The sequence below is a fragment of the Panthera leo genome, chromosome D4, assembly GCF_018350215.1.
Source record: "Panthera leo isolate Ple1 chromosome D4, P.leo_Ple1_pat1.1, whole genome shotgun sequence".
Taxonomy (NCBI): domain Eukaryota; kingdom Metazoa; phylum Chordata; class Mammalia; order Carnivora; family Felidae; genus Panthera; species Panthera leo.
In genome coordinates, this window is record NC_056691.1 from 6,978,875 (window position 1) to 6,997,575 (window position 18,701).

Genomic DNA, 18,701 nt, shown 5'->3' on the forward strand with positions numbered 1-18,701 from the left:
GGCACAAAGTGCTTTGAGCAGTGCCTGGCTTAAAGTAAGCTCAATATTGGTTTTCCTCTTACCTGTCTCACTACTTCTCAGGCTCTTTGGCAGTCTCTTCCCCTTCTAAATGACCTCTAATTTTAAAGTTCTTCAATTTTTGGCCAGTGGGGAGGATCTTGTCTGTTCCCGTGGCTTTAAATAACATCTGTGTATTGACAACTCACTAATTGAAATTCAAGCCCTGACCTAACCTCAGTATTTCAGACTCATTTGTCTACTTGCTGACTTGACATCTCCCTTTGAATGCACATCTTAAATTTAACATTTCCCTAAAAAAAACCTCTCTTGATTCCATTCCTTCCCCAAACTTCTTCCTATCTTCTCCATATCAATAAGCAGCAGCACCACCAACTTCAAAAGAGGGTGGCTTTCATTCACCCCCTCTCTTTCACCTCCCATTTCTGAACCAACAGCGAATCTTGTTATTTTTACCCTCAAACACATCTGGAATCTGTCTACTCTCCGGCTGTAATGCTTCCTCCCTAGCTCAGGACACCAGGATCCTTCCTCAGAATTACTACACGCTACTAGTACTCTAGTCTTTCATGCCTCTGTTCCATTTTTGCTCCTTACAAATCTCTTCACACGGTTGCCGAAGAGATTTAAAAATACGTGTATATAAATCAGATCGTGTCACACCCCCGCTCTATCATTTAAATGCTTTCAACCCCAGAAACAGAAACCCCAGCTAATGGAAACTTAAACCATAAGGAAAGTTATTTTCTCTTTAGCGAAAAAGGATGAAGATGGGTGTTCTCAGGATTGGTTTAGCAGTTTGGCGATGTCATCAAGGACTCCAGTTCTTTCTATTCTTTTCCACCATCCTAAGTCTGTTGACCCTCATCCCCAGGCCTGTCATGGTGGCAGGATGGCTGCCACAGCTCTCTATGTCACATCGAAACACAACAACAGCCAAAGCAGGAAGAGGGAGGAGGCAAACAGCTTTACTTACTTGTGGCTCTACTATGAGACATAAAAATGTTTCTCAGGAGTGCCTGGGTGGCTCAGTCGGTTAAGCGTCGGACTTCGGCTCAGGTTATGATCTCACGGTCTGTGAGTTCGAGCCCCGCGTCGGGCTCTGTGCTGACAGCTCAGAGCCTGGAGCCGGCTTCAGATTCTGTGTCTCCCTCTCTCTCTGCCCCTCCCCTGCTCGTGCTCTGTCTCTCTCTGTCTCAAAAATAAATACAAACATTAAAATTAAAAAAATATATTTCTCAGAAGCTTCCAGTGACTTCCCCTTATAGCTCATTGTCCCGAACTGGTTAAATAAATGATTCATTCCCCAGAGCTAGATGCATTGCCACCCAAGCAAAACCGGTGCTCCAGTAGCAAGGAAGAGGGCTTATGACTATTAGGTAGCCACATTGTCTGCTATAACTTTGAGTTCCCATGTAATCTAATGCCGGCTACCTCTTCGGTGTCACTTCTTAACCCCCTCTGCCCCCCGCCCAGATCTCTCTTAGTATGTTCATTGGCCTCCTTTCAGTTTCTCAAACATATCCATCCCCTCCCTGACTCATGGCCCTTTACATTTGTTGCTCCCAGCACTGGGATATTTTTTCTCTGGTACTTAAAAGTCCGGCTAGTGGTCATGCTTATTTTTTTAGATCGTAGATCAAATGTCATGCCCTTAGAGAGGCCGATCTGTCCACTGGGTCTAAATTAGGTTCTTATTCCCTCTCTAACCTATGACCTTCTCTTTCACCCCCAACTCCCAAATTCCTTCCTAGTATCTATCACCCCGTTATTATCTTAGGTTCACTTATTTATTATATGTCTTCTCCCACCAGAATATAAAGCCCACAAAGGCATAGATTGTTTCTTGTTCACCCTCGTACCTCCATTGTCCAGAACCGTACCTAGCATACAGTAGGTATTCAATACATATGTGTCGATAGATGCATGAGGAATGAATGAATGGAAACAAGGATAAGAGGAAAGGTGTAGGACTAGATAAAGACAGAAGAGGGTGAAAAGGAATGAAAAGAGGTATATTTTGGTAGGAGAAGAAGGGGTGGATATAATGACATCATCTTAGCCATTGCTGACTTTGGGGCCTAAATCCCGTGCCCAGGTTCAGTGGATACATTTTACAAGTCTTGGAACTAAATCAAACTCTTTTCTACTTTCTTATATTGGATAATAAATATAATTCCTTGGAAACTGCTTTGGGTCATAATTAGTCTACTGCCCCCACGGACATAGAACTAGTCAGCTGAAACTCAGAGGAGCAAATTACTTTTTCTTGAAAAGAAATTACTTTAAAATGGAAGGATATGGACTGTGTAGTCCAGAATGCCCAACGGCAGTCCTTGTGGAAGAGTTTGTGTGGTATTAAATAAGTACTGAGCCTACAAAAGCCAGTGAATCAAAGTAGAAGCCAAAGAGTAACATATGAGTCTGACTCATAAACTCTAATAAAGTTTGTGAAATAGATCCCATGTGTGAGTTCAGATCCCAAATGACTTCAAGATTGTTAAAAGCTGTGCAGTTGCAATTTAATTCCTTCCTTGAAAGCTTTCCTGATACTTGGGGAAATTCTGGAGAAGTATGGGCACTTAAAGAAATACTCAAATTGCCAGTTCCTGTTTTGTATATTTACGCAAAGGCTGCTATTCTGGTAATACAGTGCTGCTTTTTTCTTTAAGTGGATTTCTCTCTGAATCATTTGGAAAGTATTATACACCTCGATGATTTTCTTATCTGCATTTGAGGGAAATGGATCCACCCTGTTATCTCTTTAAGTGTATGTACGAGTTCTACTGTAGGGCATTTCATTGTGATGCCACTAAGAATCCTCTTGACGAGTTATTTTAGGACAGAAGGAAGCTCACATAAGGATGTGATTGCTTTTCTTATTTAAGTGTATATTAAATATTTTTAAATTGTTATTATGAATATTTTTATACACAAAAATATAGAATTATGATAACCACTATATATCCATCACCCAGATTAACAGTTGTGAAAATTTTGCTACATTTGCTGTATCCATTCCTTTTTTTCATTTGCTGGAGTATTTGAAAATAAAATCTTAGACATCGATCATTTTACTAGTACATACTTTATTAATTTGTTTAAGATTTATTTTTGAGAGCGAGAGAGACAGAGCACGAGTGGGGGGAGGGGCAGAGAGAGGGAGGCACAGAATCTGAAACAGGCTCCAGGCTCTGCGCTGTCAGCACAGAGCCTGATGCAGGGCTTGAACTCACGAACCACGAGATCATGACCTCAGCTGAAGTCCAACCCTTAACTGACTGAGCCAACCAGACACCCCTGCTACGACATACTTTAATATGCATCTCTAAACAATGTTGAAATTTGCCTTACATAAACACAAAGATGTTACCATACCTGTCAAAATTAATTGCTTGGTATCATCCGATGCCCACACCATAATCAAATTTTCCTAATAGTCTCAAATATTCTCTTTAAGTTGGTTTGTTTGAATCAAGGCCCCAATGAAGGCCACGTATTACATTTGATTGTCAGATTTCTGGAGTATTTTTTAATCTAGAGCATTTCCCCTGACTCTTTCCTTTTTTTCTTCTTCAATGTCATTGACTTGTTGTAGACTAATTGGATCAGTTGTCCTGTAGAATGTCCTACGTTCCAGATGTATCCACCATATTTCCTTTAATAAGTCAAGTTAGCTCTAGAGCAACACTGTTCAATAGAAGTTTCTGTGATGATGGAAATATCCTACTTGCCTTGTCCAATACAGTAGCCACTAGCCACATGTGGCTATTGGGCACTTTACATGTGACTAGTGTGAGTGAGGAACTGAATTTTAAGTTTTATTTAGTTTTAGTTAATTTAAACATAAATAGCTATATATGGCTATCTTATTAGTGCAGCTCTAGTGGCTTGATGAGATTCAACATCAACTTTCTTGGCATAGGGTGGTTTCTACAATCACATAGGGACACATGATGTCACTTTCAGTGACGTTAAGATTAATTAGTGCATTCATTAACTTTTTAAAAAATATAAACTTCATCTTTGTGCAGTTGATGAGAAATGAGGAAAGGGCCCAGCACAGTTCATTGAGCTCTGTTACACATTCAGAGTAAAAGTTAGAAAGATAAACTTTTCTCGTCTGTATGTAAGAAAACTAAATTGTTGACATTTCAGAGAAAGATTTTGGAGAAGGCAGATATAAAGCAATTATTTCTTGGGTCTCGAGACTGGGTCTGTGCTTTAAAAAAAAAAATCAGTGATTTGAAAATGCACCTTTGCTGAAATAATCCAGATTGTTTCATATACTTGGATGTTTTTGTTTTTTCTTCTGCTTTTCAGGCATTTCTCACAAATGCTAATGAACAACTCACTTTGGAAACTCAATCTGCTAGTGTTATTCACATTTGCTAATGAATAACTCACTGTATCAAAAGAATGTAGGCCTAGCAAATGGATCTGAGTCCACATAAACTAATGTCCCAGAACAGGACTTTGGAAGTCTTTTTCACTTGTTATTGAATACAGCTGCCCTTGGAGAGACACTTTGCTCTAATAAGTGGGCATGAATGTTCTGGAGAGAAGAGCCCCCTTTTCCTTACTTGCTGCTTTTGTCAGATAAGCCGGGTGGCCCTTCTTTTTGCTGTGCTAGGAACTGACGGCAGGTTGGAGGGCGGGACAGTAATTCTAAAACCTGGTTTGACTAACTCTATCCCTTCCAGATTGACTCAGAAAAACGACAGCCTGTCTTCCCAGAAAAATGCACATATGCACATGAAGGAAAAGTTGCCTATTATTCCAGGAGTTGTAGGACCCCTGAGACAGCCAGGGATCGCCAGATAAGACATCCTGCACTGGAAGCTGAAGAGCAACCACGCTTGCATGGATGTTTCCATAGCATGCGGTATATATGATACAGCCCAAAGAGCTGAAGAATCCAGTTCCTGGTCCTCCTAATTTAGCCACATTTAGCTTTTTTATTATTTTATGTTTTCTACCTGTTTTAATTTGTTTTCTTTTTGGATTAGATACTGCAAATACTTGGCAAAAATGTTCAAAAAATACCTAAGGATATTCAGTGAAAAGGAAGTTCCTTTTCTCTCTCTCTCTCTCTCCTCTAGGTCCCCTCCCTAGAGACATCCACTATTAGGTGTTTCTAGCATATCCTTTTAGGAATATTCTAAGCCTGTATATACATATCATATGCCCTGTCTCTTCCAAAAGGCAGCATAGTCCACACATTTTTTGTTCAATGCTTTTTGCCCCCTTAGTCCTATATTTTCGAGAGGATTTATTGCTGAGATGTGCATCTCAGATTCATACTTTTTCCATGCTGCATAATATTCCAACTTGAGGCTTAAGCATAATTGATTGAACCTGACCCTACTTAATGAACATTTAAGTGGTTTCCAGTATCTTTTTTTATTACTATTTTTTATTTTAGAGAGAGTATGAGTGGGGGAAAGGGGTACAGGGATCGAGAGAGACAGAGAGAGGCAGAGACAGAGACAGAGACAGAGAGAATCTTAAGCAGGCTTCATGCTCAGCATGGAGCCCCATTCAGGGCTTGATCTCACGACCCTGGGATCATGCCCTGAGCTGAAATCAAGAGTTGGATGCTCAACCAATTGAGCCACCCAGGCACTCCCAGTATCTTTTTTTTAAAACTGCAAATAATGCTGCAGCATGTATTTTTGTGTATGTGTGGAAGTATATCCATACACACCCATTCCTAGCAGTAGAATTGCTGAGTTGAATGAAAAATTTTGATAGACATTAACAAACTGCTCTCCAGAGAGGTTATACATGGTAGGCAGAATAATAGTCCCCAAAGATATCCACATCTTATTTCCTGGAACCTATGAATATGTTACTTTCCATGGCAAATGGGAATTAACATTACAGATGGAATTAAGGTTGCTAATCAAGATCTTAAAATAGGGAAATTATCGGGGCCTCTGGGTGGCTCAGCTGGTTGAGCATCTGGCCCTTGATTTTGGCTCAGGTCATGATCTCATGGTTTGTGGGACTGAGCTGTTCATCAGGCTCTGTGCTAACAGCATGGAGCCTACTTGGGATTCTCTCTCTCTCTCTCTCTCTCTCTCTCTCCCTCTGCCCCTCCCCTGCTCATGCTCTGTCTCTCTCTCTCTCTCAAAATAAATAAATTAACATGAAAAAAAAGATAGGAAAATTATTCTGGGTTATCTGGATGGGCCCAGAGTCATCACAAAGATGCCTAAAAGTGGAGGAGAGAACCAGAGAGGTGGCAGTGTGGGAAGGATTAGCTCAAATTTGCTGGCTTTGAAGATGGAGGATGGGAGCTAGGAGCCAACGAATGCAGGTGACCCCAGAAGCTGGAAAAACAAGGAAACGAAAAAGGCAAGGAACGCAGCCCTGCTTTTTTAGCTTTGCTTTTAGCCCTGTGAGATCTGTGTTGGATTTCTGACCCACGAAACTAATAATAACAAATAATAAATTTGTCTTGTTTTAAGTCATTAAGTTTGTGGTTATTTGTTACAATAGCTGTAGAAAAGTAATGCATAATATATATTTACACTCCTACCAACATCCATAAGATTAGAGCCTTCTTTTTTTATACATAGTTCCCTTCTCCATATGACTATTCCTTTCTACGTTATTTGAGGAATGTTTACAATTTAGTGTAAACGATTTAGATTCATGTGTTTAGTTAAATGGAAAATTCGCAACCATAATTGTCTGACTGTTACACCTTTGTTCTTTGCTAATTAACTCTTTGGAAATTTCCCATTTGGGACATGTGCCTGTTTTTTTTTGTTTTTTGTTTTTTTGCAGTGGCCAGGATGTGAGCAGGATGTGCTGATGTGTTATTTCTGCAGTGCTGATATCACTGTTGACCAGCCTGCAGTGCAGAAACACTGTGGGAATAGAAGTTGTTCAGTGGGATTTGTTTTCTGCCACCAAGGTGGCAGTCTCGATGATGAACTACTCTGCAAGATGGGCCAAAGGCACTATGTATGATAGAAACTTCTACATCTCCATGGTAGCTCAGGTGACCACGGTGGGGAAAATTAACAGAGTATAAATATTCCTTATCAACTCAGTTGGTAAGCCTCCACGGCAGAGTAGCAGAAGTAGCTAGCATAATAAAAGGGAGGAATCAATCTTAATTGAGAACCTGCAAAGTGCTAGCTTACAAAGGAGGCACTTGGGTGACTCAATCGGTTATGATCTCACAGTTCAACTTTGGTTCAGGACATGATCTCGCAGTTCATGAGTTCGAGCCCCAGGTCGGGTTCTGTACTGGCAGCTCAGAGCCGGGAGCCTGCTTCAGATTCTGTGTCTCCCTCTCTTTCTGCCCCTCCCCTGCTCTCACTGTACCTCCCCACCCATCCCGCTTTCAAAAATAAAGAAAAATTTAAAAAAAAAGTGCTAGCTACAAAGTGCCATTTAGTCTGCCCTGATGTGGTGTTGGTTCCCAAACTCAGAGCTTCCCTGGGTGATATCTGAAATTGGCTCCTAGTTGTGGAGGACAGTGAGAGACTGAAGGAAGAGGCAGGCCACTCAAGATGAGTAGGTGGCAGTTTTAATAAGCAAGGGAACTTACACAGGAGGTTTGTCTTAGGCGGCCACCAGATGAGTAGATATCTGCACCCACCCACCAGAAACTAGAAGTTTATTTAGAAGCTAGAACTGGATTCAGACACATTTACGATCCAGATGGTCTCAACAGCATTTTGCTCTCTCAAGGCCTGTGTTCTTGAAATAACTCCCACTGAGGGAATGGTGGGTAGAATGTACATTCCAAGCACAGTGGAGGTGGGGGGGGTGCAGAACTTCCAGTTGCCTTGGTCCCGCCTGTGGGTCAACCAGTGGTCACGTCCTCTTGATGACCTCCTCCAACAAGTGGGAACCCCCTTTCCCACGTACGTTGAACCCTACAGACTGCCTTGATCAGCTCTGCATTTAACATCGCTTCAAAGCTATTTATTGAGCATCTGCTAAGCTAGGTATTTCGAATACAAACTCTTAGCCAGGCAAAGCGCGTAGTTTATAGAGAAAAATAACAATCACAGGAACAAATGTGAAACTGCTATTGTGGCAGCTGCTACAAAGAGGAGATATAAATATAAATATAAATATAAATATAAATATAAATATAAATATAAAAGTAGTGAGATTCCTCCTCATCAGGAGGCCTGGGTGTGATATGTAAATCTGCATACATGTTTTTATCCATACCTATATTGTATGCCACCCTAGGTAAAAGGCACAGATTATGTAAAGGAAAGGACCTGGAAACACTGTATAGCCAGGTAGAGGAAGATGAACAGAGAGAAAGAGTGGCCAGAGAGTTGAAGGGAAACCAGAAAAGGGCTGTATTCTAGGAGCCAAGCAAGGAGAGTCCGATTAAGACTAGGAAGAACACAGGATGGGGCAGTGTGTCTGTAGAAATCAATAGGATTTCTATGCCACAGGGGCAGTGATGTGGTAGGGCACACCTGGATTCAAGTGTGGCTGTTTCCCTTTAGCCGTGTGACCTTGGGGAAAAGGCTGTTTGGTCTCAGATCCTGCATCTGTCAAACGGAGAATCTCTTCCTCCAAGAGTTAATGTGGAGATGAAATGAATTAGCATATGCAATGTGCCTAGCACTTTGCACGTTCTCAAGAAAGATCGATTCCTCCCTTCCATTGTGTCCCTGCCCACTCATTTATTCATCTATTTATTTCATCTCACTTATTCATCTATCCATCTTATTTATTCATCTGTTTTGGTTGTTACTCTCCATGATGACTTAGCATTGGTGGTGGTAACTCACCTGTGAGGGTCAACACAGTTCATGTCCCTGTATATCCCTGCATATGTTCCTGTATATCCTGTATATCCCCGCTCTGGTCTGGGTGCCGGCACGCTGTCGTGAGTCAACAAATCAGTTCTCCGGATGTTGCAGGGGGCCAAGCACGCACCTGTGTTTCTCTCGGTATGCAGACAGACAGAGCAACAAAGATTGGATAAGGACATAATATACCTTCCTTCATCATACTGAGTCTTTCTGTTCCTGGGAAAGGAACTCCGGTTCCCAAAGAATGCCTAATTCTTGTCACAGAACATCTTTGTGCACTTGGATTTCTGCAGTGGCATAAATCTCCAAAAGTTTAGTAATAAATGACTCATCACAATTTAAGATTTCTTTCCAGAGACAGCACTGGCCCTCCCAGATTTTTCAGATTGGCTAGAAGCAGTCACTCCCGCCTCCTTTCCTGTCTTTTTGTCTGTTAAATACAGTGAATGGACAAAAAGCAATTTCCCGTACTGGTGAAAAACTTTTTCTCTGCCTGTCCCCTCTGATGGTTTTTACAGTGTGGCCCTGCCTTTGGCAACCACCGTAACTACCCACTGGGAGATAATGTAACTCCCTGCTTGCTCCCGGTTAAGTAGACGCCAGAAAAGAGAGACTGACAAATATTTCTACTGTGGCTAACGTGGAAACCAAACGTTTAAATCTCTTTCGGAATTATCCTTGTATTTCCAATAAGCAACATGTTAATTTCTTGTTATTGAAGGGGGCCATGTTTTCCAAACCAAACATAAGGACATAACATTTCGTAAGCAAGAGAGTACCTTTAGGGACAGGCTATTATATTAATTGAACTGTTAAAGAAATTCTGGGGCTTGGCGGTCTTACAGCTACTAAAAGCGGGTAGCACTTAAATGATAACGGAGCTCATGATCATATTCCCCTTTCAGAATGGACTCTGTGAACATTTTAACATAGCAATGGGGGCCATAAAGAGAGGTGATGGAGAGGGTTGGGGGAAGGGAAACTGGAGCTTTTTCAGCAGCTCAGGATCCAGCCGCCAAGCCTGCACCTGCTGGGGCTCTCCCGCCTGCGCACAGCCTGGGAAGCCCACTTCGGGCGCGCGCCGCGCTCCCAGTGGGGCAGCCGGGGGCGCGCACGCCTGCGCAGAGCCTCGCTGGCGCGTTCCAGGTGGAAGGTTGCGAGTTTGAGCGTTCATGGCAACGCGACGCTTCCGCCTTCTGGAAGCCTTGGCTCCAGCTCGCGCAGTGTGAGACCCATCCCGGTGGGAGGGACCTGAGCTGGGGCGGAGGGCGGGGGGACGGATGGCGAGACCAGGGGATAAAGGGCCTGGGGAAGCTGCTGGGAACCTTTGCCCTAGGGATTGAGCCAAACCAAGAAAAATTGGCCCAGGGCTGAGCACAAAAGGATCTTTTCATTCCAGTGCTTTTCGCCCACACAGGGGACCATGCCTCTGGAGGTGGTGGTGGAACTCCAGATCCGGGCGGTAAGAGAAGTCGACCGACCTCCATTCCTTGCCCCAAATCACACTCTCTGCCCAGGGTTCCTAAATGGTCTTGATCATTTTCACCACCTCCTACCCACCTCACCACACACATCATTGTCTTTGGGACAGATCATACCTCTCAGTCCTTAAGATCCTCTACATTGGTCTTTCCTGATTTCTTAACTCTTAATTTCAGCCCAACCCCTTCCAACTCCCCCCGCCCCAACGACTTGTTAGCTTTATCCTAAATTTTTCTGTTACTTTAAAATAATGGGGGCGCCTGGGTGGCTCAGTTGGTTGTGTCTGACTTTTGATTTCCACCGAGGTCATGATCCCAGGGTCATGGGATGGAGTCCCTCATAGGCTCTGTGCTCAGCGAGGAGCCTGCTTCAGATTCTCTTTCTCCCTCTACCCCTCTCCCCTACTCGAGTGCACTCTCTGAAATTAAAAAAAAAAAAAAAAATTAATAATAGCCTTGCATTAAGTCCAAGAAGAATTTTATTTTTTTCCAGGATAAAGATTTGTGAAAGAATTAAAAGAAAACAACAACACCCTCCTTTAAATAACAAGGGAAGAGTTTAATTCCATAAAGCCCAATGACTTCCTGATAATTTGCCACCTCTATGAACCAATTGAATATATTCTAAGGTATTTCCCCTAGAGATGGCTCTGGCTTGCTAATTCCAAAAGGGAAGTCAATCAACCAACACTTGTTTTATGATTGTCCACTGAATCCTGCTCAAGTGAGGTGCTTGTGGCAGAGTGACTGCATTGCTCCTGTTTGGGATCAGGCATTTCTTTTAATTCAGCTTATATTTTCCAATCCTTCCATCTGTAGTTGGTGACAGACTGTCATACAGCTTTGCCTGTCAGCTGTAGGGGCGTCTCTACTGGCCGTGAGTACAAGCGAAATGCCGACGGGTTAGGGCCATGGAAGATCTGTCAGCCTCCGTACAAGTGACACGTGCTGTGCTTTCATCAGACATGCAGTTCTGAAAGATAAAAATTTCCTGGATTTGTCCCATTTTGCTAACAGCAAATAGGACCAGACTCTATCAGTTGTGCTCCATCAAATGCCAAGTCTCAAAATTCTGCAGTAAGAGGAAGGAATTCTTGAGGAGCTGAGTGATAAATCAGTCTTCCTGCTCATCAAGGCAAAGATTAAACCAGTTTGCATCTCGCTCCATTCAAACATTATTGGTTTATTTTATTTTAAGTTTTAAAAAGCATTCCTCAGTGCACGATTACAGTAAAATCAGTTTTCTAGTCTACAGTACTTAGAGTGCTTCAGAAACATCAGCTGAATTGATCTGTGCTTTAAAAGCCTGCAAAGTCAGGTCTGGACAACTAAGATGTGGGATTCCAGGGACCAGAAGAGAAGCCTAGTGTTGAGCCCCCAATATTCAGACTTGTGAACACTGCAAAGGCAATAAATGTCATTGCTTCCAAAAATAGCTGGCCCGAATATTGCTGGATTAAAACAAAGATCTCTCTAAGGTTAAACAATTAAGCAGACCACTTAGAGCTTTACAGTTGGGCTGATTCAGCGAGAGAAGAGGTAGTCCACGTCGGAAGATGTTGTGGGGATGCAAATGACTTTATTTTACTTTGAGGAGTTCCTCTTTCAGTGTGCCTCTCACGCTCAGGAGGTTCACACTTCCACCCAATCAGAACCTACTTGTCACGCTATTCTCCAGATTCTAGTGTTCACCTCTATGTGGCAGATCAAAGGCCATAATCCTTTCAATTTATAAATGTCAAAATAATTCCTCATTCTCTGAAAACACCGGTTCCACGGGTAATTTAAAGGTTCTCATTTTTCAGGGAGGACTTTCAGGGAGCATTTAAAGCACATCCCGTTTTGTGGTCTTTCCTGGTCAAAGAATAATGAGCATAGTCCATCCTGCGTTTGGTGGTCTTTGGTCTTGTGATTTGGGGAGGCACCATGGATAAACCGATCTAAATGTAAAGGTCACCATAAAGGCAAATTTAGGAGTTAGTTATACCTTGAGCCTGGTATAGCAGTGGGTTCCCCTGATGAGTTTCAAGTTGAATACTGTTACCTAAAGTGTGCTGTGCACAGGGAAATGGGATTCTGTACGAAAAACCGTAGTATACAGGGTCATCCCTGTGGTACATATGAGAAAGCTTATGCCCTTGCACTGCAAAGAATCAAGTCATTTTCCTATTTTATTACCTACGTAGAGAAGCATCATTCTTTGTCAGTAGAGATAGTGGGCAGCACAGTCCCACCTCCTGCCATACTGGCCCCCTGCCATCACATGTGGTAAGCTCACCCCCAGACTCTTAGTTCCTGACGTCCTCAATGGGCATTTCTGCCCTCTGTCATGCCACGCTATTTGTTGTCAATAGAATCACACATTTGGTCATGGTCCCAGTCTTTCTCCACTGGCACTGTAGATATGCCCATATCTACATTAAGTGCTGCTTCTTAAGGAAGTTCTTGGCTTGTTCTCTGAATGCAAAAAGATAACATGAGAGAGTACTGGGAGATATATATCTATTTAAAGAATTTTTGAGAAGGTAGAGGAAAGGAAAGAAAGATATATACTATAATCTCTCTTCTCGCTACCCAATCCACAAAGAGGGAAGAGACAATAAACAAAATAAGCTTATCAAGAAAATCGGGATTAAGAAGACACTGTGGCAACAGATTTTCAGGGAATCAGCGAGAAAAACCCATGCTTTAGACTCTTAAACTACTGTCTACAGTCTACCTCAGGAGAAGAACCAGGCTTAGTAGGTGGCTCATCTGCATGTACATTTACAGAATGCAGACCATGTTTTGCTTTTTTCCCCCAAGTTCACTTTACAGGTGATACGTTGACTTACAGGATAACTACAAAACACAAAATTTACCGATGTCAACTTTTAAAAAACAGCAGTATTATAATCACCCCAGCTTGTTTTCTTTGCAGTTGTTCTGGAGATACAAACAATTGTTGAATAAATAGAGAGTTGTTGTAATAGAGAGGTTTGGGTTTTTTTTTTTTTTTTTTTTTTTTTTTGCTTTCCATAATATGGCTGTGGTCCAATGGCCAGCACATTCTCCGGCCTAGCAAGCCATCAAGATGGAATGACACCTGAAATTTCAAAGGAAGCCTGAAATGTCCTTAGAGGGCCGAGCAGGAGTGCGGCTGGTTTTTGTCAGCATGGTCGCATGTGGAAACCTTCAGATCTCCTGGTGTCATGATGAATGAGATGGTGTCACTGTTGGCTCCACAGTAGGAAGAGGACCGGGGCATTGTGCGGTGAAAGCCAGCAATAGTCCACGATGCTGTACTGCGTGTAGCCCAGAAAAAAGCCAAAAGCCACGTCGGTGACATTGTGCCGCCCCAGCATGACCCTGGAGAGGCCCAAGATGAAGGCCCATAGTACCACGAGCACCCTCAGCGGAATGGCCAGCACCAAGTGGTTCAGGATGAACCGGGACACCAGGGCGGCCCTGGTGGCGTGGCCCGAGGGGAAGGAGTATTTGTCTACCGAGAGGGTGACGAACATGTCCATCTGGTTGTGGGCCGGGCGGCGCCTGCGGACCAGCCCCTTGATCAGGGCCACCAGCAGCAGGTCCAACAACAGGGCAAAGAGCAGGTTCATGAGCACCTCGCGCCCGGCCCAGCTGTCGCTCCTGGATAGGCAGTAGAGGGTCCCCAGCAGCCAGGGGATGCCGTGGCCCGAGATCTCCAGCAGCTTCATAAGGGGCCGCATGCTACCCCAGGACGAGCTCTCCCCGGCGCACACTCCCAGCTTCTTGGACAGCCACAGGTCGATGGCCAGCAGGGAGCGCAGAGCGATGCCCAGGAACGACGGGTTCAGGTCCATGCGGTCCTCCTCGGGGAGCGGGGCCGGGGGCGCCTGCGAGGGGCCCGCCCCGGCCAGGGGGAAGGAGCCGCGGCGGTGCACCGGGCTCTCGGACGCGCGGAGCCGAGTGCAGGTGGGGTCCAAGCCCGGCGCGCGGCTGCTGAGCAGGGACTGGAACTCGAACCTGCCGCCGCCGCCGCCGCCGCCGCCGCCGCCGCCGCCGCCGCCGTGGGCCGGGCTGCCGGGGCCGCTGCTGCTGCTCGAGGCGGAGGCGGCCAGCGGGCGTGCGTCCACGTTCCTGCGGGGGCTCGGCATCGCGGCGGGGGGCCCGGACCCCAGGACCCGACCGGCCTAGCGAGCGGCTCCCGGCCCTGCAGCCTCTTCCGCTTCCGCATTGCCATCCCCGCGGGGGCGGGGAGAAGGGCCGGCGAGAGGACGATTGTGACACCTGGCGGAGACGTGGGAGGAGACTGGCGTTTCCACTTGGGGAAGGGGGGGACGGGGCAAGGAAGGCGGAGGTGTGGGAGATGGCGGGGCGGCGAATTCCACCGCGTCCGTGCGAGCCTAGGGAACGCAGCTCCACTTGAAACACGAAACGAACCAAGCCCTGTTCTCTACTCTCTTCTTCTTTGTTTTTAAGATTTCTTGTCCAGGGGTGTTCCTTCCCGACAAGCAAGATGTGTACCTTGGGGTGTACCTCCTGAACCAGTACCTGGAGACAGACTGCTTTCCCTCTGTGTTCCCTATTATGATTCAGCAGAGCCTGAGGTTTGAAAAGGTGATCTTGACTTTCTCATTGCTAAACGGAGAAATGTAGATGTTGCTGTCTGAAGATCCTCTAATGGTTCCTATAAAGAACGCGGTTCTTAAAAAGTTACTTGGTACATTTTCTTTAAAAAATGACTTGAAGCGGCCTCAGCACACCGTAGTTGGAGGAATAGCTTTTACATTGTAGGTCTGAGCCAAGTGCTGTCAACCTAGTGCTAAATACCCTGGTCGATGTTTTCTATTCTTGGAACTCCCATGGCATTTTTCTAACTGGAGCAGAGAGAGCATTTTCTCAAAGTTCCTGGAGGTGTTAGAGGCAGTTGCGTTACATTCATGACAGGGATTATCAGTGAATTATGGACCTTAGAAACAAATTGGTAGACTCAGAGAAATAATGAAAAAAAACAAAAAACAAAAACTAGATTCAAATTAGTAAAACCCTGTACCTGAAATCCTGTAACAAAACAGGCCTCTTCAGATTTACTGAGTATTCTTAGACCATACCTGGTTTATTTAGCTACAGTGATAAAGACTAGGTTTCATTCCTACGAATAGGAACATGATATTAATAGAACATTTATCAACCTGCTTCCCGCCTCAATTTAGAATATGAAGTTCATTACTGTGACTCATTGGCGGTCCTTTGAAGTTTTTGTTTTGGAATTTGGAGGTGAAATCAGTTTTAACCTTGATGAGTCTAATGATTTCCCTTCAAAATGATATCACTGAGCTGCTTCTTTGGGAGAGGGGACAAATCCGGGAAGGGCTCCAGGGTGTAGCCTATCACTTTTATCTTCAATTTTTTTTTTAATGTTTATTTATTTTTGAGACAGAGCATGAATGGGGGGAGGATCAGAGAGAGAGGGAGACACAGAATCGGAAGCATGGAGCCTATCACTTTTAAAGGTCTGGATGGTGCTGCCCAGAAAATGACATGTTTTGAACTGAGAATGGGCGATGAGATGAGGGTTGGTTTTCCAACAGGCTAGGGCTGTAGATAATATTTTTGTACATTACAGCTTGTTTATTTAAACAGAGTCTACCAAACTGGTTAGATAAGAGAGGAGAAGAATAAATGGCTATTACCTTGGGACATACAGTCAGAATCGAAAGCAACCTCCTTCTACTAGATACTAGTAGTGGTAGGAAGTGAGTGGTGAAAATCCAGTCTATGTTTTCCCCTAAGAATTTCCTTTTTATCAAGTTTGCTTCTGTAGAAGACTTTAGAAATCTTTTTATAAGAAACCCAAGGGTACAAAGTCAAAGAAGCACAGAATGATAATTCTGTAAATGAACTTGGAGGTCATCAAGTCCAACATCCCTGATGTGTAGAAAAGGAAGGAGAGACTCACACATACTCTAGATGCCTCTCCTGCTCTCTTGCAAAACTGTGCATTTAAGGTTGCTGGTCAAACATGTATCATGGGCCATTTTTCTTTTTATAAAATGTGGTTCTTTAAAAATCTGAAATACTGCCCTCATGTGTGAGCAGTTTGGGTTCATATTCCAGCTTTCTCCATTCGGCTCTAGTGTTCTTGGATTTGTTCTGTTCTCCAGCTGCAAATGCGTGCAGCAAGTATCAAAATCATTTTCTCGTCTCTGGACCTTCTGTGTAACCCAGAATTGAACACCCTAAAGCAATTGGATAAATCAACTGTTCATAACGAACGTATGAGACATTGTGTTTGAACAGTTCATGTTGATCATTTACCCCCCAGAGTCATACTTGAGAAAATCCTTAAACATGGATGAAGTGAAGGGATGCCATTACTGAAATATTTTAGGGGGAAAAAAAACCCTCACCCACATTTGCCCTGATACATCTAGGTCAGGAAGGCAAAAACGGATTGCAGGGGATAGCCTCCACTTTTGTAGTTAAAGCAGACCTGGCTTTAGATCAAGAGCAGATTTTAACCATGCTTACGTTTAAATACCATTTACATCAGAACATTAATGCCTGAAACCAAACTCTGGTGAAAACTTTGGTTTCATGCAGGCTTCCAGAGTTTAGGGAGACGGACGTGGTGTGCTTTCAATTTCAGTCCTGTCCCAGACCCTTTTAGCTCAAGGACAAAATAAGCAGATTTGGCATTGGCTAGGCAGATATCACAACGTTTGTCTTGTGCTTCATGATATACTTTAAACTTATGAGGCTCTCCCTCTCTCTAGTTATCTTGTTCTGTAGGAGGGTGCGTAGGTTTTCTTTTGTGTTGCACATAGAATTTGTGCTGAGGTTCCTGTTTAGCACAACCGATTGTTAGAGTCGTTTATTCAGTTAACATCACTTAATGAGTGTCCGTGGTATGCAGAATGTTTTTCTAGGTATTCAAGCAAGACTCTTTGAGGTTGATGCCAGATGTGCTTTTAGCCACAAACTATAAGACTAGGTCAAGTTGATGACATTTTGAGCATGGGGTAGAGTCAGCTAACTCAGATTTTCCTTGTACTTGGTATTGTGTTTATTCTCATTCTATAGTCATTTGTTGAACTTTTAGCCGCATACACGTTAAAGATACTCCTGTTGAATTTTAAAATACTGTATGGCTGGAATTGACATGTGTTAATTGTTTGGAAAGATAAAACCTACAGTTTCTATAAGCATATATTAATCTTTGAAAATTTATTTTCACCATTTTTTTTTTTTCCTGCAGGTATTTGAAAATGCAATAGATCCTGGGGCTGTAGCAGAAATTTTAGAAAGTAAGTGCTCTTAAAACAAAGCAGAACAACTATTGGGTGTATGTTATTGTGTGTGCAGATATAAAATTCTGTATTCTAATTCTGTATTGTGATATTTCCATTTTGATCCATACTTATATTCAAGAGTCTGTGTCAAATTTGAATCATGGTTTTGATTCTATTACAAACCCTTTTCTAGATAGCGATGGGATTTATTTGATGGTACACTTCTGTTTGTTTATATATTATAATTAAATGGTTTTTGTATCTTCATACAGTTATGTGACCATCATAATTTTTAAAAATTAATTAATTAATTAATATTTAAATTTACATCTAAGTTCGTTAGCATATAGTGCAACAATGATTTCAGGAATAGATTCCTTAGTGCCCCTAACCCATTTAGCCCATCCCCCCCCACAACCCCTCCAGCAACCCTCTGTTTGTTCTCCATATTTAAGAGTTTCTAACGTTTTGTCCCCCTTCCTGTTTTTTATAATATTTTTGCTTCCATTCCCTTATGTTCATCTGTTTTGTATCTTAAAGTACTCATATGATACTTGTCTTTCTCTGACTAATTTCATTTAGCATCATACCCTCCAGTTCCATCCACGTGGTTGCAAATGCAAGATTTCATTCTTTTTGATCCACTCATCCATCAATGGACATTTGGCCTATTTCCATACTTTGGCTATTGTCGATAGCGCTGCTATAAACACGGGGGTGCATGTGCCCCTTCGAAACAGCATACTTGTATCCCTTGGATAAATACCTCGTAGTGCAATTGCTGGGTCGTAGGGTAGTTCTATTTTTAAGTTTTTGAGTAAACTCCATACTCTTTTCCAGAGTGGCTGTACCAGTTTGCAACCATCACCATAATTAATTTTAGGGTATTTTTATCACCATAGAAAGAAACCCTAAACCCATTCTTCCTTATCACTCCTAGCCCTAGGGCACTGCTAACCAATATTTCTGTCTCTATAGATTTGCTTATGCTGGATATTTCATATAAATGGAGTTATATAATATGTGGTCCTTTGTGACTGGCTTCTTTCACTTAGCATGTTTTCAAGATTCATCTTTGCTACAGCATGTGTCAGTATTTCATTTCTTTCTGTGGCGAAGTAGCGTTCCATGGTATGGCTGTG

The 18,701-nt window shown here is 43.2% G+C and overlaps 2 protein-coding genes across 11 annotated transcripts in view; one reads left to right on the forward strand and one right to left on the reverse strand.

Moving 5' to 3' along the window:
* Positions 1 to 10,064: 10,064 nt before the first annotated feature.
* SPATA6L (spermatogenesis associated 6 like) overlaps positions 10,065 to 18,701 on the forward strand; it is a 47,662-nt gene continuing 39,025 nt past the window's right edge. For 2 of the 8 annotated variants that reach the window (XM_042912884.1, XM_042912878.1), the window contains exons 1-3: positions 10,065 to 10,284; positions 14,747 to 14,884; positions 17,526 to 17,574. In XM_042912884.1, the coding sequence (XP_042768818.1) occupies positions 10,246 to 10,284; positions 14,747 to 14,884; positions 17,526 to 17,574 (226 nt within the window). In that variant the 5' untranslated portion in view covers positions 10,065 to 10,245. Of the gene's footprint in view, positions 10,285 to 10,796; positions 10,933 to 14,746; positions 14,885 to 17,525; positions 17,575 to 18,701 lie in introns of all 8 variants that reach the window. The other 6 variants (XM_042912882.1, XM_042912877.1, XM_042912876.1 and 3 more) reach the window with 6 other exon arrangements.
* Positions 10,765 to 14,488, reverse strand: PLPP6 (phospholipid phosphatase 6). Of its 3 annotated transcripts, none has more exons than XM_042912888.1 (2): positions 13,203 to 14,488; positions 10,765 to 12,760 (listed from the first exon to the last, which is right to left on the reverse strand). In XM_042912888.1, exon 1 carries the CDS (start codon positions 14,419 to 14,421, stop codon positions 13,513 to 13,515), a length of 909 nt encoding a protein of 302 aa, XP_042768822.1. In that variant the 5' UTR covers positions 14,422 to 14,488; the 3' UTR covers positions 10,765 to 12,760; positions 13,203 to 13,512. The 3 variants fall into 3 exon arrangements, with proteins under 3 accessions (XP_042768822.1, XP_042768820.1, XP_042768821.1); XM_042912886.1 differs by having other exon boundaries at positions 13,165 to 14,488; XM_042912887.1 differs by having other exon boundaries at positions 13,138 to 14,488.